The sequence below is a fragment of the Lethenteron reissneri genome, chromosome 51 (assembly GCF_015708825.2).
Source record: "Lethenteron reissneri isolate LAM-NWPU_2019-01 chromosome 51, ASM1570882v1, whole genome shotgun sequence".
In the NCBI taxonomy this organism is placed as follows: domain Eukaryota; kingdom Metazoa; phylum Chordata; class Hyperoartia; order Petromyzontiformes; family Petromyzontidae; genus Lethenteron; species Lethenteron reissneri.
Window position 1 is genome coordinate 5,061,837 of NC_083829.1, and position 22,013 is coordinate 5,083,849.

Below are 22,013 nucleotides of genomic sequence, written 5' to 3' on the forward strand. Positions count from 1 at the left end.
GCCAGCAGCGGGGAGCATTTGCCAATCATCTCGGTCAGTTAACCCGTAAAGTCCGGCTCGGTCCCGTAACCCGCTGGCAGGGAGCCGTTCAGTACTTCGCTCGGCCTCCAAGTGCACCGTGCCTGGCACGAGCGCAGCAGTGGTGACGTCACCGTCACTTCGTGCCATTGTGTATATAGGTGCGTTTAGTTGTGCGTCCATCTTGATTTCTCGTCATTTTTAGAACCACTGTCATCGTCGGCATCCCTATCAAAGCCGAACACACAGACGAAATCTTGAGTAAATTACTAATCCACAAATAACCACCCAGGAAGAGACAACTTTGCGAATATTTCACGTCAAGTATTTTATCGCTTTATTAATCCGTAAGAATTCTTTACAAATCATTCGTGAACGCGAAACGCTTGGCGCGAAGTGAACCACGGCCAATGGATGTAGCGACGTTCACGGGGGAAAGGCAAAGTCAGAATCGTTGGACGGACGGACTGACACACGGACGATATCTCCAGTAGTTTCCAACCTCGGGGTCGTGACCTCTCCCCCAAATTGGGCTTAGCCTCGGAACGTCCTCTTATCCCCAAGGTAAGCGTTCGTTCGTTGTGTTTACGGAACGCACCGTGTGTGATTTCTTGTGAAATGCACTCTGCAAGGCAACTGATGTCGTTTTTTTTTTTAACTCGGCGATTGGTGCTGAGAAGCGTACTTTGTGGATGGAAACTAAATGGGAACTCGGCAACCAACTGAATTTATAACATCGATGGTGGCCAGTCAGATGGGAGGCACCACTCAGAACCAAACCGCCGGGAGGCAACAATTGGTGCAAGGATGACCGTTCTTGTTGTTGAGGTGCGGTTGCTGAGCAACTCACGCAGAGACCCGTAGACTCATACGATAATTCACAGAGACACATAGACTCCAACGAAAATAGGCCCCACAGAATTGATACCCATAGATTCACACACACTCATACATTTATGCAATTCGCCGAGACACACGGACTCGCACAAATACTCAAGACTTCACACGTACTCTCTCTGCCCTGTTCAAGTTGAAACTCAAGACCCGATTCCCTTTCTCTGCCTAAAAACAACTGCATCTGACAATTCGATGGGATATGAACTCCAAAATTTTAATTCATATTTTTTCAGTGACACCCCGAGGCACTAGAATGTTCGTAACTTTTCAAGCGAGAATCGACGATTTAATGAAGCCTTTGCAAGGGTGTGTAAAGGCGATTTTGCGAAACGAAAGTAACCCGTGACAATTACGAGCAAATCCCTAAGCAGTTCACAGTTGCACATTAATCGTGAAATTACACGCAAAAGCAAGCGAAATGTTGGACGTACGAGGTTGTTGCCTGGTACAAATGTGGCTGAAATTACAGGTAGGTAGGGCGAGAGTCAACCTCTCAATAATCCGGGGTATGGCTGAGGTGGGGGAGAGGATGAATGATCCGGATAAAACAATGCAATTATGTAAATAATACTATGAAAACAATTACCGTCACGTCTCTATTGTCGATTGGTTTACTTGCCGACGTGTTTCGGGGTCGCCAAGAGCCACAGAGTCGCTGACCCTCGACGAGTGAGAAGCTCGGAATCATTTAAATGTGCGACGCGCACACATGTTTCATGAATCAAAAGCGTCGTTCGAGATATTTCATCGTTATTGTTTTGTAAGTAAGGTTTCATCTGTAACCCAGAAAATCTGTCCAGAGTTAACTATTTTTTTCTCCCCCCCCCCCCCCCGGCCAATCCCGCCAAATCGTTCCAAACTTTCTACGACACTGCAACCATGAAAATATCTCCGCGGCACACAGCGCGGTAGGTGGCCAAACGCACGCCCAGCGGAGCGATCGCACGGTGCCCGTCGAACCAATCGGACGCGACGTAACGGAAGCCTCTTTTCGCGGCGGTCACGTCGAATTAGCTCGGTTAGCCCCACGTGACTGCAAAGCTGCGATTGGCCACGCGGTCCCATTGCCCGCAACTCTGCGATGGACCGTACCCACTTTGCGTGGACGAAAGTGGTGGCGTGGAGGAGTGGGGCAAGGTTGTTGGGAAAGTCCACTTTGATTTCACCTGCTCCTCACCGCTCCCCTCGCGAGTCAAGGCTGCATGCGGATGGCGCCGTCCAGCCGGATGACCTCCCCATTAAGCATGGGGTTCTCCAAGATGGACTGTACCAACTGCGCGTACTCGGAGGGGTCACCCAGGCGGCTGGGGAAAGGCACCTGGCGCGCCAGGAATTCGCGCACCTTCTCGGGCAGCGTCATGAGTAGCGGCGTCGCAAACAAGCCTGGGAGGATGGACAGACGCGCATATACAAGCGCGCAGACTTGTTTAGACACATTAACAGATATACATACAAACAAAGGTCCCCCATATAGCCTTGATAGAATTTGGCAAGTGCTGTTAGCGAGCACCTATGAGGGCCAGCACGGCACACGAGGGGGTGGGTGGCCAGCGTTACGCCTGGCCGCCTTTGTCTCCCTAGTGGCGTTGTTTACACACCGCACCAGTTACTTATTCGAGGCCGAGTCGACCTAGGGGAGGCCCAGGACTGGTTCAGATATTCGTCACCGGTGTTGGCCGTGAGCGGGAATCGAACCCGGGTCGCCAGGTTCGTGGCGCGGCGCGCTAACCACCACACTGAAAACTGGACACGTGTGAAAAAGGGGGCTTCATAACTCCACAGATTTCTCCAGGATAAATAAAGATTCTGATTCTGACGGCAAGGGATGATGGCCGGTGGTTTGAGCATAACAACCGAGCGGCAGCCAGAAAAGGAAGCGTAGCAGGGGAGATGGAGCAGTGAGCTCAGTCCAAGTGCACGTGCTGGGTGGATTCCTACTGGTAGGAACCTCCTGGTTACACCAGCCCACAGGGGATTATTGTGTCCGTCCGTCCATCGTGCAGGGAGGGGCTGGGTGGGGAGGGAGGGGCTGGGTGGGGCTGGGAGGGGTGGGGCTGGGTGGGGAGGGGCTGGTCACTCCGTGGTGCCCTTATAAAACTCAACGTTTAACCTACTCACGCCGGCTTGTGCCCGCCCTCACAGTCGGGCATATTTGCGGAATACACCACGCCGCCGTTGACCCTGCAGGCCATTGACCGAGCAACCCAACGTTCCTACCAGCTCCCTCCGCAGGAATGTGTTTACTGCAAGGACTGTTGAGAGATGGCGACGGCTTGGGGGAGGAGGCCTTCATCCAGGAATTGGATTGACCATGGTGGCCATGGAAATCGTGAATCTGAATTCAGACTTAAAGTGGCATCTTGGAAGTGGCTGTGGGCGACACGTCAGATTGGGCACTTCCTTCCTGATATTCAGCGCGTGACTTTTTGTAAGTCACGCGCTGAATTTCTTGGCGGGGGGGTGGGGGGCGGGGGGTAACCCACCTAATCCTGTGATGTTTCTGCGAATTACAGTTTTTTTTACGCGACATCATTGTTGCCCAAACCACGGCTGCCGATGATGACGACGTACGGATCGGGGACGAGCAGGAGTGGAGGTTAGAACTCCTCTGAGCCGGGGTGTGTTTAGATGCGATCGCGCACGCTCTGGAGGCCTCACCGGGAGCGATGGTCATCACGCGGATGCCCTGGGGCGCCAGGTCGCGCGCTATCGGCAGCGTCATGCCCACGATGGCGCCCTTGGAGGCCGAGTAGGCGACCTGGCCAACCTGTGAATCGTACAATATCGACAAGACGCGCAGAAACACGCAGATGCACGCAGAGACAGATGTATACACTGCAACAAAAAACGCCATTCGCGACCAAGTGGCGGTGGCGTCACCACGGCGCTCATGCCAGGCTGTGTGCACTTTAAGGTCACGTGAAGTGTTCAACGCCCGCTGGCAGGTCACAGGACAGACCCAGGTGCCATGGGTTGACTGAGATGACTGGCAGGTAGATACACATACAGAGGAATAGACAACGGCCTTTGTAGGTGCTTTTCGCGAGCACCTACAAAGGCCGGATCAGCACACGAGGGGGTGGGTGGCCACCAGCAAGCCCGGCTGCCTTTGTCTCCCCAGTACTGATGTTTTATACACACAGTACCAGGTACTTTTTTTAAGGCAGTTGACCTCCGGGAGCCCCAAGACCAGTTCAGATATTCGGCGCTCATGGTGTTGGCCGTAAGTGGGAATCAAACTGGTCGCTGGGCTGTGTAGTGCAGTGCAGTAACCACTACACCAGCGCTCCCCCAAAAAAAATACCACGCCCGGCCGCCTTTGTCTCCCTAGTAGCGATGTTTACACATCGCACAAGGTACTCATTTAAGGCTAAGTCGACCTAGGGGAGGCCCAGGACCGGTTCAGATAATCGTCACTGGTGTTGGCCGTGAGCAGGAATCGAACTTGGGTCGCCAGGTTCTTAGCGCAGCGCGCTAACCGCTGCACCATCGCTCCCTAGCGCTCCCCACACACAAGCATATGCATACACATGCATAAAATATGCACTGTTTGCACACGTATGAACAAACATGAATATACACAAAACACATGAATATATATGTGCACCTGGTCCGATGTGTAAACATCACCACTCGTGCCGGCCTTGTGGTGACATAACCGCCCCTTAGCGGTGAACAGGGATTGTTATGTACATAACCCCCGTGGGTCACACCTGCCCGTCGTACGCGGCCACGCTGGCCGTGTTGACGATGACCCCGCGCTGTCCCGAGCAGTCTGGTTCGTTACGCCCGATCTCGCCAGCGGCCAGACGGATCACGTTGAACGAGCCCACCACATTCACCTGCACACGCCACAACCGCCGTCATCAACGTCATCATCGTCATCATCGTCACCACCACGTTCACCATTGCCCACCGCAACCGTCGTCATCAACGTCATCATCGTCAACATCACCACCACGTTCACCATTGCCCACCGCAACCGTCGTCATCAACGTCGTCATCGTCAAGACCACCACGTTTACCTTTGTGCACCGCAACTATCGTCACCGTAAACATCACCACCACGGTCACCCGCATGCATCGCAACCATCAACAGCAACATCGCCAAACATCGTTGGTGATCATGGTGCTGGTGGTAGCATTGGTGTTGCCGGTGATGAAGGTAGTGAAAGTGTTGGTGAAGGTGTTGACGGTGCTGGTTCCACTGATGATGGCGGTGATGGCGGTGCCAGCGGTGTTGGTGGTGCCGGTGATGGTGCTGATGGTGCTGGTGGTGCAGGTGATGGTGACCCACATGCAGCACTCTCTGGAAGTCAGCGAGCCCGTGCGCGGTGTTGCGCTTGAAGTTGTACGTCTTGAGGGCGATGGCGATACCCGCGCAGTTCACGGCCGCGTCCAGACGGCCAAACTTCTCCCGCGCCAAGGCCACCGCCGCTCCCACCTCCTCCTCACTCGTCACCTGCTCCCACCCAACAAAGATCCCCGGTATAGCATGAACAGACTGTTGGGGCAAGTGCTGTTAGCGAGCACCTATGAAGGCCGATACGGCGCATGAGGGCGTGGGTGGTCAGCACCACGCTCTGGTCGCCTTTGTCTCCCCGGTTGCGGTTTTTACACACCATCCACACCGGGTACTCATTTGAGGTTGAATCGACCTAGGGGAGACCTAGAACCAGTTCAGATAATCGTCACTGGTGTTGGTGGCCGTGAGCGGGAATCGAACTCAAGTCGCTGGCTTAACAGCGCAGCGCGCTAACCGCTACACGACAGCTCCCCACCCAACATGCACACACACAAATGGCCCTGTTTGGAGACATTGGTGGCAGTGGTGGCAATAGCAGTGGTGGTGATTTTAATGCCTCACTAACTTTATTCTCGCAACGGCTGATTGAATATTGTGAAATTAATCTCTGTATCGGTAGTGTTGGTGGTGGTGGTGTTGGTGGCGAGCGATGACGCGAGTGGTGTCGCTGGTTCTCGGTAGTGCCGGTGGTGTCAGCGGCGGTGGCATCCATAGCTCTGGCAACACCAGGAGTGGCCTCGGTATTGCTGGTGGTGGCAGCGGTGTTGTTGGTGAGACCGGTGGCCTTGGCAGTGCTGGTAGCAGTGCTGGCGGTGGTGCTGGCGGTGGTGCTGGCGGTGGTGGTGCTGGTGGTGGTGCTGGTGATGGTGGTGCTGGTGGTGGTGCTGGCGGTGGTGGTGCTGGTGGTGGTGCTGGCGGTGGTGGTGCTGGTGGTGGCGGTGGTGGTGCTGGCGGTGGTGGTGCTGGTGGCGGTGCTGGTGACGGTGTCAGAATCAGTCGCCGCGATGTCCATGGCGGTTTGGCCACGCCGGCGCTACACAGTTTGCCGGCGGTGCGGTACCCACGTCGGCCGGCGCCCAGGCGCAGGCGTCGCCCAGCTCGCGCGCCACTGCGGCGCCGTCTGACGAGGGCAGGTCCACGAGGATGGCGCGGCCGCCCTGGCGGACCACGCGCTCCGCCGTGGCGCGGCCCAGCCCTGACGCTCCCCCCGTCACCAGCGCCACCAGCCCATCCTACGCGCGATCACGCGGGGGGGGTGAAAAGATGACGCCACTGCGTGTCCGCGCGTACAGAGGCGTGAGCGGTGCGTACAGCCGTGTGTTGTTTTGGTTGCATTACAGCATGTCCTGTCCATGTGTAGAGAAGCTCCCACGGACGCACTCGGAGACGGAGGTAAGTTAAGGGCTCCATCTTCTTGGTTCTTTCGGTAAAGTCACGTAGAAGGGAAGCAATAAAATAATAAAAATAAAACATAATAAAATAAAATAATATAATATTTTATTTTATTATGTTTTATTTTATAAAATAATATAATATTTTATTTTATTATGTTTTATTTTTATTATTTTATTGCTTCCCTTCTACGTGACTTTACCGAAAGAACCAAGAAGATGGATCCCTGCAGTCACGAAAGCTTTAAATCGAAAGTTAAGGGCTTTCGCCAGGGTTTATTAAAGCTTATCAATATTACACAGCAGGGTGCACAACTCCCAGGGGCTAGGGCTCCTACTCTGAGTCCGGGTCCCTGCCGGCTAGCTCCGGTCTCTCTCTCTCGTGTCGGATCGTGAACTCTGCCGACTCCACCGACCGGAGAGAGAAGCACCTCTACGGCTACCACCAGCTTCTCCCCAGACTCACTAGTCGATCCCTCTCTCTACCCACTGGTTCCCTCTTCACCCTTCTTACTCTACCCATTCCCACAGTGACCCCGCTTACGTCACGGGGTCTCCCTTAAGTACCCTAGGAGACGTGACGTCATCGCACTGAACGGCACACCTGACGTCACGTCCCCATTTTACTCCTCTACACGTGTATAGTGCGGGTGGACGAACCTTGACCGGCAAGTGAAGGTAGGTATAGCTATGTAGCCCTGTACTTACATGCTTACGTCACTGCTCTCGGAAGGGCGTCCACGAGACGGAGAGGCTTTAGGAGGCATTATCTGCCTTCTCTTCCACGTTGCCGAGACGTCTTTGGCAGTGGTGGGCATACCCACACTTTTACCCCGACACATGCAACGTACCCATCGACTTTAATGTTGCGCACCCATTTATACTGATTTAGTGAACAGAAGAAGGGGGGTGTAAGAGACTTGTGCCAATGTTTCAACTGCCACGCCGGGAGATCGAGCCGATGGCATCTTTCCCTCGGCCGAGTCGCTTGTGGTGGTGGGCTAAAAGTGTGGATCCTGTCGCCTTTCACGACATGCCTGGTCCAGTGTGGAAGAGTAGGCAAAGTACCCTCTTGAGGTGGTTCTCTCGAGCTCCCTAAAGTGGAGACCCTCTCGCCAGCAGTGGCGTGGACAATACTACTGGACGTTGGTGAAAAAGAGCTTTATAGCTCATCGGATTCCTCCAGTAACACATTGTCCTGCAGAGAGAGCTGGTAGCAACGTTGGGTTGCTCGGTCAATGGCCAGGGTCAACGGCGGCGTGGTGTATTCCGCAAATATGCCCGACTGTGAGGGTGGGCACAAGCCGGCGTGAGTAGGTTAAACGTTGAGTTTTATAAAGGCACCACGGGGTGACCAGCCCCTCCCCACCCAGCCCCTACCCACCCTCCCCTCCCTCCCCAACCAGCCCCTCCCTGCACGACGGACGGACGGACACAATAATCCCCTGTGGGCTGGTGGAACCAGTGGGTTCCTACCAGTATAAATATTGACAATGGACATTGCCGTGCTGCCCTCTGCTGGATACAGCGAAGCCCGTACAACTCGTAGAATGTGACCCATTTGTAATGGCACACGAGTAAAATAAAACAGTTGCATTTACGTATTATTCAACACCACGAAATTTGCTGGCATGTTACATAAATGGACAGTGGTGACACCACGCACGCACATATAGTACAGTGCTGCAGTTGCATAACTGTACCTTGCGTAACTCCGTCTCCCTCTCCAAAAAAGAGATAATGAACCTCTTGATTTACAGCCCTTTAACAATCCACTGCTGGATGAAGGCTTCCTTGGTAACCCCATGTCACTCCGGCAAACTGAGACTAAACTTGGTTTCTTTCGATTTCTCATGGTTAAACAAATCAAACTTTAGTCACATGGTTTGTTGACCATACTTTACCACACCACCCTGTTTTGTGCCGTGGTGGCTATGAGATGTTAACTACCTCGCCTGGTATACAGGAGGTCGTGGGTTCGATTCCGAACCCTGACAATGCCTGCTGCTGTATATTTGGAGTTTGCGTGTCTCTCTCTCTCATCATAATCACGGTGGCTAGGAGATGTTAACTACCTCGCCTGGTATACAGGAGGTCGTGGGTTCGATCCCAACCCTGACACCTGCTGTATATTTGGAGTTTGCGTGTCTCTCTCATCATCATCATCACGGTGGCTAGGAGATGTTAACTACCTCGCCTGGTATACAGGAGGTCGTGGGTTCGATCCCAACCCTGACACCTGCTGTATATTTGGAGTTTGCGTGTCTCTCTCTCTCATCATCATCATCACGGTGGCTAGGAGATGTTAACTACCTCGCCTGGTATACAGGAGGTCGTGGGTTCGATCCCAACCCTGACACCTGCTGTATATTTGGAGTCTGCGTGTCTCTCTCTCCCTGTGGTGGCGTGGATTTTTCTCCGGGTCCTCCGGGTTTATTTCCCTTCCACGTTTAAATTGAAGAAACACGCGTTTAGAGTATTTGGCTGCTAATATTTCCACGTGAAAAGCCACAGTGTTGAGCTATCGTTTGTGATAGCCAGTTCGCTTCTGAAAAACACCTACAAATAAGTTTAAAGTGACAGCGACTGTCACAACTGACCTGTCCTCACTCTGTGGTTGTCCCACCTGATGACGGACGCTTGTGTTGCGCCCGAAACGTCGTGATATATTTTACTTTCTACCTACGTGACTTTACCGAAAGAACCACAGTGTATGGATCCCTGCAGTCACGAAAACGTCAAATCCAGATTGACCTGTCCTCACCGTAACAGCATGGAAGTCACCACTATCTCTGGACAGCTAGCGGAGTATAGTTTAAAACCCCAAGGCAATTACCACCATCATCACGCGAGGTCGATAAAAGCTCGTACCACTTCGTAAGAAATAACAACGCTAGTCTTGTTATTAAAGTAGATTTCGCGTGACCAGTTGAGAACTCGGAAGGGGTGAGGATGTTACGGGTAAAATGCTGTCGTCTCGTTCGCAAGTGGCATATGGATGGATGTACTGGCCACGTCACGGCAATGTGGAATTTACGCTGCTCTCCTGAGGCAGCCAGCGAAGAGGTACGCTGGAAATAATATCTTGAAGCAGCGAGGCAATAATTAATTGATCACAGGAGACAACAGAGCGAGCAGAACGCAGAGCACAATCAGCCGCGGCCTGGTCGGTATCGAAGCCTACGCTCTTGCCTGATCGCGATGCCGGGTTTACCGCGCCAACTACCGCTACGGCGAGTGACCCCACCACCCCCACCCCCGCCGCTTATTTCTCCCGTTTCCGACCTCGATATTTACCGAGAAGCTCGTGCCTCGATGCGCATCGCATTGCCGACGTAGCGCCTGACTCTTACGTCGGAGCTGACCGCCGCGGCTTAAGGACGCAACGCAGAGGTCAACCACGGCCCTGCCTCTTACCTTCACCAGCCTCATCGCCGCCATGTTGAGTGAGGAGTGCTCAATGGGCGGGTCACGCGTGACGTCACGGGCGCGGCGACCAATGGGAGAAGCCGCGCTCGTGGGCGGGGTGGGTAGGGGAGGGGCGTCGTTCGCGCGGGAGATTTGAATTTGATCCTCCGCCGAAAGCCACGTTCTAGCCACGTGTGCGCCTACGGTGGGCCCCTCCTCCCTCCCCTGTCGACTGTGGGAGAGTGAGTGCAAGGGTGGTGGAGTGAGATGAGAGGGGAGAGGTAGGAGAGTGCGTGGAGGGGAGTGAAGTGAGATAAGGGAGAGGTAGGAGAGTGCGTGGAGGGGAGTAGAGTGAGATGAGAGGGGAGAGGCAGGAGAGTGCGTGGAGGGGAGTAGAGTGAGATGATAGGGGAGAGGTAGGAGAGTGTGTGGAGGGGAGTGGAGTGAGATGAGAGGGGAGAGGTAGGAGAGCGCGTGGAGGGGAGTAGAGTGAGATGAGAGGGGAGAGGTAGGAGAGTGCGTGGAGGGGAGTGGAGTGAGATGAGAGGGGAGAGGTAGGAGAGTGTGTGGAGGGGAGTGGAGTGAGATGAGAGGGGAGAGGTAGGAGAGCGCGTGGAGGGGAGTAGAGTGAGATGAGAAGGGAGAGGCAGGAGAGTGCGTGGAGGGGAATAGAGTGAGATGAGAGGGGAGAGGTAGGAGAGAGCGTGGAGGGGAGTAGAGTGAGATGAGAAGGGAGAGGTAGGAGAGAGCGTGGAGGGGAATAGAGTGAGATGATAGGGGAGAGGCAGGAGAGTGCGTGGAGGGGAGTAGAGTGAGATGATAGGGGAGAGGCAGGAGAGTGCGTGGAGGGGAGTAGAGTGAGATGATAGGGGAGAGGCAGGAGAGTGCGTGGAGGGGAGTAGAGTGAGATGATAGGGGAGAGGCAGGAGAGTGCGTGGAGGGGAGTAAAGTGAGATGATAGGGGAGAGGTAGGAGAGTGCGTGGAGGGGAGTATAGTGAGATGAGAGGGGAGAGGTAGGAGAGTGCGTGGAGGGGAGTAGAGTGAGATGATAGGGGAGAGGTAGGAGAGTGCGTGGAGGGGAGTATAGTGAGATGAGAGGGGAGAGGCAGGAGAGTGTGTGGAGGGGAGTAGAGTGAGATGAGAGGGGAGAGGTAGGAGAGAGCGTGGAGGGGAGTAGAGTGAGATGAGAGGGGAGAGGCAGGAGAGTGCGTGGAGGGGAGTAGAGTGAGATGAGAGGGGAGAGGTAGGAGAGAGCGTGGAGGGGAGTAGAGTGAGATGAGAGGGGAGAGGTAGGAGAGAGCGTGGAGGGGAGTAGAGTGAGATGAGAAGGGAGAGGTAGGAGAGTGCGTGGAGGGGAGTAGAGTGAGATGAGAGGGGAGAGATAGGAGAGTGCATGGAGGGGAGTAGAGTGAGATGAGAGGGGAAAGGTAGGAGAGTGGGTGGAGGGGAGTGGAGTGAGATGAGAGGGGAGAGGTAGGAGAGTGTGTGGAGGGGAGTGGAGTGAGATGAGAGGGGAGAGGTAGGAGATTGTATGGAGGGGAGTGGAGTGAGATGAGAGGGGAGAGGTAGGAGAGAGCGCGGAGGGGAGTAGAGTGAGATGAGAATGGAGAGGTATGAGAGTGCGTGGAGTAGAGTGAGATGAGAGGGGAGAGGTAGGAGAGCGTGTGGAGGGGAGTAGAGTGAGATGAGAGGGGAGAGGCAGGAGAGTGCGTGGAGGGGAGTAGAGTGAGATGAGAGGTAGGAGAGTGTGGAGGGGAGTAGAGTGAGATGAGAGGTAGGAGAGTGCGTGGATGGGAATAGAGTGAGATGAGAGTGGAGAGGTAGGAGAGCGTGTGGAGGGGAGTAGAGTGAGATGAGAAGGGAGAGGTAGGAGAGTGCGTGGAGAGGAGTAGAGTGAGATGAGAGGGGAGAGGTAGGAAAGTGCGTGGAGGGGAGTAGAGTGAGATGAGAAGGGAGAGGTAGGAGAGAGCGTGCAGGGAAGTAGAGTGAGATGAGAGGGGAGAGGTAGGAGAGTGCATGGAGGGGAGTAGAGTGAGATGAGAGGGGAGAGGCAGGAGAGTGTGTGGAGGGGAGTAGAGTGAGATGAGAGGTAGGTGAGTGCGTGTTTGCCCGGCGAGAGTTTGCCCGGCGAGAGAGATGGGAAGAAAAAAAATCGAATCCCAGCGACATAGGAACAAAAAAAATCGAGCAACTTTTAACGCGTACAAGGAGCGAGCGATAGAGATTGATCGAGAATATTCCAAATCGCAGCGTCAACATTGGGGGGGAGGGGCCGTGGGAGGGGGTCCACTTCAGCCGCTGGTGTCACGATCACGCGGAGCTGCGATATTCAGATGTCAAGCTGACTTCATCCTCGGTCGCAACGTGATGTGAAGACGAAGACCACCCATGGTGATGAACCCCCGACCACCGCACACCGTAGAATCCCGAGCTCGTCTCCCCCCCAAATCTTGATCACAACTAACTCACATTTACTCTTAGTTCTTTCGGTAAAGTCACGTAGGTAACAAATGAAATAAAAATTAATAAAAATAAAACAAAATCACGACGTTTCGGAGGCAACTCTTGCTGTGACGGTCCCACCTGATGACGGAGACTTGTGTTGCCTCCGAAACGTCGTGATTGTATTGTTTTATTTTTTATTAATTTTACTTTCATTTTTTTACCTACGTGACTTTACCGAAAGAACTAAGAGTATGAATCCTTGCAGTCACGAAAGCTTTAAATATAGAATTAACTCACCCTTTATCCTCATCCAACAACTTCCCCTCCCGCACCTCCGATTAGCACCGTTGGCTACGTACGATGCGAAAGAAGTTTAACGCACATACAACTTACACGAACTACAGCGCGCCACCTTCAACACATCTTTATTCCAGCACCACCTCACAAGCATCTCTTAGGGCCATTGCCCGAAACGTCACCTAATTTTTTTCCCCTCCCTTTTGAGGCCGTGTTATTGGCAAATGTGTTGAGTTATTTTCGTATTGTTATTAGGGGGTGGCGTTGGGTGAGTGGGGTAGTGTGTTGCCAAGTCAACACAGATGGCACTTGACATCCACTCTACTTTATTTATAAAGTGCTTCAAACAGCAATGTCTCGCCATCTCTTGGGGTCTCCTATCCGGAATTTGGGTCACTTTCGAATGCTCAAAGTTTATGCATTTTCTCGCGAGTTTTTATTTTTTAATACACCTAGTAATAATAATTGACATGTATTAGGCGCAGTTCATGCAGGGGTCTCAATGGTTAGGAAATATAAATAAGGTACTATAAAGTCCAAAGTCCACTGGTCATACATGGGAAGTGTATGCATACCTGTCAACCCATATGGTTTACCCGTATTCTTATACATGTTGTACATGTTTGTCTATTTGTTTGTGTTTCTCCCTTGTGATGGGACTTTGTAGGATGAATGTTGAGAGCACGGGGTGACCAATAAGGTCGGAATTGATCTGTAATAAGGTTGGCACTGATAAGGGGTTGACATGTATGTGTATAGTAATAGGTTTTTACCCTTTCAACTGGTACAAAACTGACACCTTTATACCAGGGATCATGTTTGCAATAACCACAACACAAGCAGTCAAAATGCAAACAAAAAGAAACAACTCTGATAATGATAATGATATGCAACTGTCCTTGAAGTTGATTGGTCCACACCCGAGACAGCTTTTCTTAGAGCCTAGTCTCCATTGGTGTTGGACCAGATGACGCCAAAAGGCGTACAACTCAAAAACAGCGCACTATCAGAGTATTCAGAGCTCGGGGTAAGCATTTACACTATGAGACCTCCTTTACCAGTGGCAAAATATAGTAATGTATGTGTATGCCAGGCGAAACAGGTGAGTTTTGAGAGAACACCTTAACACGGTTTAGTCACCTCACCTGTCCACCTCTCCCCTGCTTTATGGAGTTGCCCAACATTGTACGCATACAGCCAGATTATAAATCAAATGATATGGTGTTGCTGATGCTAGTTGGCAGTGGTACACAATTAACTACAACATCCATTCGCTCCGAAGTAGCGGTGACGTCACCAAGGGGCTTGTGCCAGGCCAGGTGTACTTTGAGGCCACGTGAAGGAGGCCTCGGGGACAGACGCAGCAGGCGCCGTGGGTTGGCTGTTGTTGTTTGACTTGCATCCCACTGGGATTTTTGTACACAGCGTTGGTGTACGGTGCCTTTTCTGCAATATTTTGCTGTCTTTTTAAATCCTACTTGCTTGCTTGCGCGCTTACGACCGTGCAAATCTTTCGGTCGTTTTTTAACCCACTTCCCGTGACAATTTATTTTCGTGAAAATTTTTTTCCAAAATTTTACACTTTTTAGGAATTTTTTTTTATATTTAATTACCAATTACTTAATGGTGGCAGGCAATCATCTGACCCATAGGTGGCATCCATCTCAAGCCAGAGGACGAGAGGACTCTAGCCGCCACGCATATAAAGGATTTATAGTGAAAAGCTTTGTTTTTACGGGTAAATTTTTCTTGGATTTTCTGTTTGCACATAGTCACTTTAAGATGTTTCCTTGTTCATGTTTTTGTTTTTTGTTTGTTGCGGTTGCACCCGATTCAAGAGCCGAATGGCTCACAGGGCTATACCTAATAAATAAACTTGAACTTGACTGAGATGACCGGTAGATGCACCCAGCTGTAACCCCCCACTTTGCCAACTTGCTCTATTTTATCCGCCCGGTGCTCCGCTCGTTGTTGTGAGCGTCGCTCCTCTGCTCTCCGTTATTGCTGGAGAGCGACTGCCTCCAACAGCAGCGTTCTTCACGAGCCTCCTCCATGGGGACAATAACACCACATAATGTTTTATTTTTATTATTTTATTATTTCCATTCTACGTGACTTTACCGAAAAATGATTTTGTCAAGGCGCTCTTCCCCTTCCAACCCAGCTTAAATAGACGCTCCAAGCCTGGTGGTGTTTAATTCAGACGCTGTCTCCCCGACAGACCTGAGGACGACTGCTTGCGTTGTGGCCGAAACGTCTTGAGAATTATTTTATTATGTTTAATTTTTATTATTTTATTACTTCCCTTCTACGTGACTTTACCGGAAGAACCAAGAAGAAGAATGAGACCCAAACCGCGCAGGAGGAATCCGATGAGCTTTCAAACTCTTTTTTTTCTCCCCCACAGATGTTCAGTCGTCTTGTCCACGCCACTGTCGGCGAGATGGCCTCCACTCGAGGGAGCTCTAGAGAAGCACCTCAAGAGGGTAGTTTGCCTATGTCCAGTGGGGGCGGGTCAGAACGATAACAACAAACAATACAAAAACGCGATAGCAGTAGAAAGTTACGGAAAGGTCAACAAATCACACAACATATTCTTGGTTCTTTCGGTAAAGTCACGTAGGTAGAATTTTTTTTATAAATAGAAAATATTTTTTTTGCTTTTATTATTTTTTTGTGAAATTATCTTTTCTATCTACGTGACTTTACCGAAAGAACCAAAAATATCAGCTTCATAGGCTCATCGGATTTCTCTGGGGGGATCTGTTGGGCAAGATGGGCGTGGTCTAGAGGGGCGGATCCTGGAGGAAGGAGGGAGGGGCGTGCTAATGTGCGTGTTCTATTGGCGAGTGGGTGGGGAGGCTTGTGATTAGAAGGCGTGGTCTGATTAAACTGGGCGTGGTCTAGTGAGCGGGCCGGAAGCGGGAGGGGGCGTGACTTCATAGCAATGGGCGTGGCCTAGTGAGCAGACCGAAAACTGGGGGCGTGGCTTCGTCTCAGTGGGCGTGGTCTAGTGAACGGGCCGGAAACTGTGGGCGTGGCTTCGTCTCGGTGGGCGTGGTCTAGTGGGCGGACCGGAAACTGTGGGCGTGGCTTCGTCTCGGTGGGCGTGGCCTAGTGAATGGGCCGGAAACTGTGGGCGTGGCTTGGTCTCGGTGGGCGTGGCCTAGTGAGCGAGCCGGAAACTGTGGGCGTGGCTTCGTCTCGGTGGGCGTGGCTAGTCACCAAGGTGGGTGTGGTCTCGTCGCGGGGCGGGGGCGTGGCCTCGCGCCCAGTAAACAAACCGATCGGAGCGGTGCATTGTGGGGGGTTGTTTACACGGCGCCGCCGCTGCTGCTGCCCCTGGGAGTCAAGGTAACGCGCACCCCCCCTCACTCTTTGTTGTTGTTGTTGTTGTCGTGAGTTGTTCATAAAACAACCGCGGCTCACGCCGTTACTGCCCCGCCTTTTGTCAAATCCGCTGCTTGGATGAGGGCCGCACCAACACCAACACCACCACCACCGCGTTGTGATCGGCCTCGTGGGAGTTCTTTAACCATACTTCACCTCAATCTGATGGTCCATACTTCACCTCGCTGGTCAATGCGGCGGGGATTGGGCGACATAATCGATAACCACTGCACCACCCGCTCCGAATGGATACCGGGCAGCAGTCCAACATCTCTCTCCTCTGGTCACAACATGCCCTTCTGTTGTTGTTGTTGTGCACTCACTCACTGACTGCAATCCGTCCAGTGAGAATCTATGGCATTGTCCAGGAGGACATCTGCCAAACACTACTGGACATCTGTGATCAAGAGCTTCATTGCTCATCGGGTTTTCCCCAGTGTGAATACAAACTCTGATTCTGATATTCTGTTGTACTGGAGAAAGCAACTACTGTCACTCGCAGATGGCAGTGAGGCGGCGGCGGTGGTGGTGGTGGTGGTGGCTGAGATGTTTTCATCATTACAAATATCTTTGGTCACATCACGCCATCTCTGCTCTACTTTTATTTGCCAAAGTTAAGTAAAGTATCTTTGTTGACTGCTAAGTCAAGTAAGTGAGCGGGCTTTGGCCGAGGACGTCATACCTAGAAGCAATGATGGTCAGTGTTCGAGTCTAATCATGGAGTGGCAATCAACACAGGGAAGGCACCTTCTTGGTTCTTTCGGTAAAGTCACGTAGAATGGAAATAATAAAATAATGAAAATAAAACATAATAAAATAATTCTCACGACGTTTTATTTTTTTTATTTTATTATTTCCATTCTACGTGACTTTACCGAAAGAACCAAGAAGATGAATCCCTGCAGTCACGAAAGTTTTAAATCGAAAGGGAAGACACCGTCCATGCCAGTGTTCTTCACTCATTTTCAGGGGGTGGGTGGGGAGCACTTTGGCTGATAAGACATTAATGTGAGGGCCGCCACACATTAGAATCCATTGGGGTTTGACAACACGATGGGGGTGTTGACACATTTGTATGTGTGACCACATTCTGGCGAATTGCCCGATGATGCTAGATGCAATTACCAGCGAAACGTCGGACTACTCAAAAATTGTAAATGTTGTGGTTTCACGCTTCAACACTGCACCGGTGTGGGGCTAAAGCAGTGAACTATTTTGTCAACGTGACACTTTTTTTGCTGATTGGCCGTGTAGGGTGGTGGAGGGTTACGACACATTTATAAATAACGCGATCTAACCCCAAAAAAAACGTTGATTATGAATAATATTGGTCGCGAAAGCCTTACGTGTTAAACTAACATTCACACATGGACACTAGGGGCCCCCAAGAGCCCACAGGCCTTGCAATGAAGAACGAGAGTCTCCATCATGGAGGTGGAGGGATGAAATATACTTTGTGTGCGGGAGCTCAATGGATTGTTGACTCATGCAGCCAGCTATGGCTGCAGGGTTTTGGTGGTACATGTTGTTGATGTCGTTTATTGTGAAAATTCGGTGACATTTCCTATGATCACTGTTACATTGCTTTTATGGCTTTATTTTGGTGATTTCGAAAACGTTTTTTGGTTTGGCCATGCGTGTTTGTTGTGGTACGGAGTTAGACTGATGGCCTTAATCTAAGTTGTCTTGTGGTTGTTGTTGTTGTTTGACTTGCATCCCACTGGGATTTTTGCACACAACGTTGGTGTACGGTGCTTTTTGTGGAATATTTAGCTGTCTTTACTTGGGTTTTCTGTTTGCACATAGTCACATAGTCACTTTAAGATGTTTTCTTGGTCATGTTTTTTGTTTGTTGCGGTTGCACCCGAGTCAAGAGCCGAATGGCTCACAGGGCTATACCTAATAAATTTAACTGAAACTGTCGCAAGACTGAAGGATGGCGATTGCTTGGGAAGTCCTCCCTAAAGGAGTGGATTCACAATGGCTGATGATGATAATTAATCATAGTGACATGCCTGCTATAAGGCAATCATCTTTTAACGCAGTTCTTAGTAGTTCTGTTCTGTAATATAGTAATAAAATCCACCAATTGATGAAGGCCCTTACATGCCATGCCTGTTTGAGGGAGAGGTTTTTTTTTAAACCATACTTCACCACAACGGTCAATGCCTGGTTGGTGAGGAGGGCTTTAATCTCTCAATCGATAATTTCTGCCGCGGCCAGTCCGGTTTGTCATAGGGATAATTATTGGCGTAAGGCACTGCCACCGAGAGCCCAGAGTACGCCTATCCATCATAATAATAATGCTGTCGTGTTGCAAACCCTCTTCCTGTAATCCCACGAACAGGTGTTTTGTTTATAAATAAAAAGAGAAATATAAGGCGAGGAGTTGGATGTGTCGTGCCAAAACAATTCCCGGAACAGCGTGCCGGGACGTTAATCGGCTGCAATGACCGGCAATGTAACAGTGCAGCGCGCTAACCACTGCGCCTATCCCAGCACTTGAGTTGTTGTTTTGGGTTTTGTTGTTGTTGTTGTTTTGTTACGCGTGCCGAGAGAAAACATCGTGGCGCGCGCAACACGAGCCCATGCGGTGGGGGGTCGATCTCTTGGCCAGGATAAACAATCGTTTGTTTGAGAATAGGTTTTCACATTTTTTTTTGGTGTTAAGATGTTAAAACACCAAACTTAAACCTTTTTACAAAGAACCATGTCTGCATTAACCACAATACTTGTGGTCGGAATGTAAACAAATAACATACTCTGATAATGTCTGCATATATTATCAGAGTAATGCAAAAAAACATAATATTATAATTTCCGCCTATATTATCAGAGTAATGCAAACAAAAACATACTCTGATAATTTCTGCATATATTATCAGAGTAATGCAAACAAAAACATACTCTGATAATTTCTGCATATATTATCAGAGTAATGCAAACAAAAAAACATACTCTGATAATGTCTGCATATATTATCAGAGTAATGCAAAAAACATAATATGATAATTTCCGCCTATATTATCAGAGTAATGCAAACAAAAAACATACTCTGATAATTTCTGCATATATTATCAGAGTAATGCAAACAAAAAAACATACTCTGATCATTTCTGCATATATTATCAGAGTAATGCAAACAAAAAACATACTCTGATAATTCATGCATATATTATCAGAGTAATGTAAACAAAAAACATACTCTGATAATTTCTGCATATATTATCAGAGTAATGCATATATAAAAACATACTCTGAAAGTATATGCATATATTATCAGAGTATGTTTTTTCTTTGCATTCTGACCACAAGTATTGTGGTTAATGCAGACACGATGCCTTGTAAAAGGTTTTAGTTTGGTGTTTAAACATCTTAACACCTGTTTTGTTGCCAGAAAAAAGCAGAAAACCTATTATCATATTTTGGCGCTGGCAGAGAAGGCCCCATGAAATTGTTTTCTTTCTTAACAGCTGCTCCTGCCGCTACTGCTTACCGCTCAACAGCAGCTGCAAACCAACATCGCATCTCCACGGTGGGTTACACCGCTATCGATATCTCACAGAGCGGGTGGTGCGGAGATTCGCGTGATACCCAATGAACCCTTACCCACCCGATATAGCTGCCGTGTGAGGGCCTCCCCCATCGATCCACACGGAGCGCTGTGCGTGGGTTGTTGTTGTTGTTGTTTGACCGTTCGTTTGTGAAAACAGAGGGCGTAGGAGTACGGAACAACGAAGGATGGTTTGCATGTATTGCGCTGCGACATCGATTCTCGCAGCCTATGCCAAACGTTGTGCTTGGTGGCCACCCGTACAATCGCTAGCCAGGCGCAAACCAGGTTAGCTGCAGAGATCTGACGAAATTGATCTGACGACATTCCTTGGGGGTTAAGCGTGGTGCGTGTTGTGGAGATTTTAGGTTTTAGGGGCGATTGGTGGCACGGTGGTTAGAGCACTTGGCTATTGTACCTGATTGACCTGGGTTCGATTCCCGCGTATAGGCAACATCAGTGGCGAATATGTCACCTGGACCTGGGCCCCCCCTCCAGCCTTATATGAGAACTTTGTACGGTGTGGAAACATCAGCGCTGGGGAGACAAAGGCGGCTGGGCGTGGGGGCTGACCATACCGTCCCATCGTGCGCCGTTCCGGCCTTCATAGCTGATTGCTAGCGGCACTTGCCCCTACTGCCTCTATAGGCTATACGGGGGATCTTCGCCTTCGTATGTGTTTATATATGTATGTGTAAACACATACAGATCCACTGACTCGCCTTGCAATTTGACACTGATGTTGCTGTAAGCATGGCCCGAGGTAGAGTGTAGAGTTCTCGACTTCTTGTTTCCAATTCACAGGGCGACCTTTGTAAGGTTACCATGTCTTAAATTCTGTACGTATGTAGGGTGAATTTCTTTCGCACCGTACGTAGCCAACGGCGCTAATCGGAGGTGCGGGGGAAGAACATGAAACTGAACACAAGTAGTTCTAAAGAATTAAAATGTAAATGTAGATAACTTAAAAGTGCATAGCTCCAGTGGCTCCTATGATATCGGCAAGGAAGAGCATTCCAGACGGCCGCAGAAGCAGAACAGAACGACTAAGAACTGCGTTAAAAGATGATTGTCTTATAGCACGCATGTCACTATGATTAATGATCATCATCAGCCATTGTGTATCCACTCCTGTAGGGAGGACTCCCCAAGCCATCGCCATCCTTCAGTCTTGTGACGGATTCACTTTCATTTATTAGGTATAGTTCTACACTATGGGAACCTCATTTGCCACTAAAAATATGATTATTGGTTGTTGGCGTCATCTGGTTCAACCCATGTGAGACTAGGCTCTAAGGAAAGCTGTCTCGGGTATGGACCAATCAACTTCAAGGACAGTGCACATTATCAGAGTTATGTCTTTTGTTTGTATTATGACTGCAGGTATTACGGTCTATGCAAACATGACTCCTTGTAAAAAGGTGTCAGTTTTGTTGCCAGATAGAAGGGTAAAAAACCAATTATCAGGTATAGTTCTGCGAGCCATTCGGCTCTTGAATCGGGTGCAACCGCAACAAACAAAAAGCATGAACAAAGCGCGCGATGGGGTGACCGTCTTAAGGGGGGGGGGGGGGGTCAATAAAATCACTCTTGACATTATTTTCACACAGCAGCAATCCGGCGCTCGCCCGATGCTCCACACGGGCGTGGGGCGGCCGTGCGGGGGCAGCGGACAACGTCGAGCGCCAGGAGCAAAGAAAAATGAACCCGTAAAAACAAAGTTTTTCACTATAAATCCTTTATATGCATGGCGGCTAGAGTCCGCTCGTCCTCTGGCTTGAGATAGCTGCCACCTATGGGTCAGATGATTGCCTGCCACCATTAAGCAATTGGTAATTAAATATAAAAAAAATCCTACAAAGTGTAAAATTTTGGGAAAAAAATTTCACGAAGATAAATTGTCACGCACAACGAGTCTGTGTGCAAAATGTCAGCTCGACTGGATCACGGGAAGTGGGTTAAAAAACGACCAAAAGATTTGCACGGTCGTAAGCGCGCAAGCATGCAAGCAAGTGAACTTAATATAAAGGATTTTAAAAAAAAGTCTGGAAATCCGCGACGGTCGCGAGGACACCTGCCAAAGAAGGCACCTGCGTTCGTGGCTCACTCAGCGCACGCCGGACTTAGCCGGTGGGGGGGGGGGGGGCGGGTAGGCGGGCGCTGTGTTTGGGGGGCAGTGTTGGTTGGGGCTTTGTGGCGGTCAGCAGTTCAATCCGCTGGACGGGAGTCGTGGCGCTGAGCCGGTCGGTGTTGATTAAAATAGCGGCTTCGTCATCTTCGACAGCCGACCCTCAGCCCCTTGTCGTT

The 22,013-nt window shown here is 50.4% G+C and overlaps 2 protein-coding genes across 2 annotated transcripts in view; one reads left to right on the top strand and one right to left on the bottom strand.

Annotated features, from left to right (window-relative positions):
• Positions 1 to 331: 331 nt before the first annotated feature.
• Positions 332 to 10,074, bottom strand: LOC133355602 (3-hydroxyacyl-CoA dehydrogenase type-2-like). The gene is made up of 6 exons (XM_061572956.1): positions 10,030 to 10,074; positions 6,286 to 6,453; positions 5,213 to 5,377; positions 4,629 to 4,757; positions 3,574 to 3,682; positions 332 to 2,298 (listed from the first exon to the last, which is right to left on the bottom strand). Exons 1-6 carry the CDS (start codon positions 10,051 to 10,053, stop codon positions 2,108 to 2,110), a joined length of 786 nt encoding a protein of 261 aa, XP_061428940.1. The 5' UTR covers positions 10,054 to 10,074; the 3' UTR covers positions 332 to 2,107.
• Positions 10,075 to 16,067: 5,993 nt separating this feature from the next.
• LOC133355581 (inositol hexakisphosphate kinase 1-like) overlaps positions 16,068 to 22,013 on the top strand; it is a 58,476-nt gene continuing 52,530 nt past the window's right edge. Inside the window, exons 1-2 of the mRNA XM_061572926.1 lie at positions 16,068 to 16,117; positions 19,627 to 19,688. The gene's annotated coding sequence lies outside the window, so the exon portion shown is untranslated. The remainder of the gene's footprint in view (positions 16,118 to 19,626; positions 19,689 to 22,013) is intronic.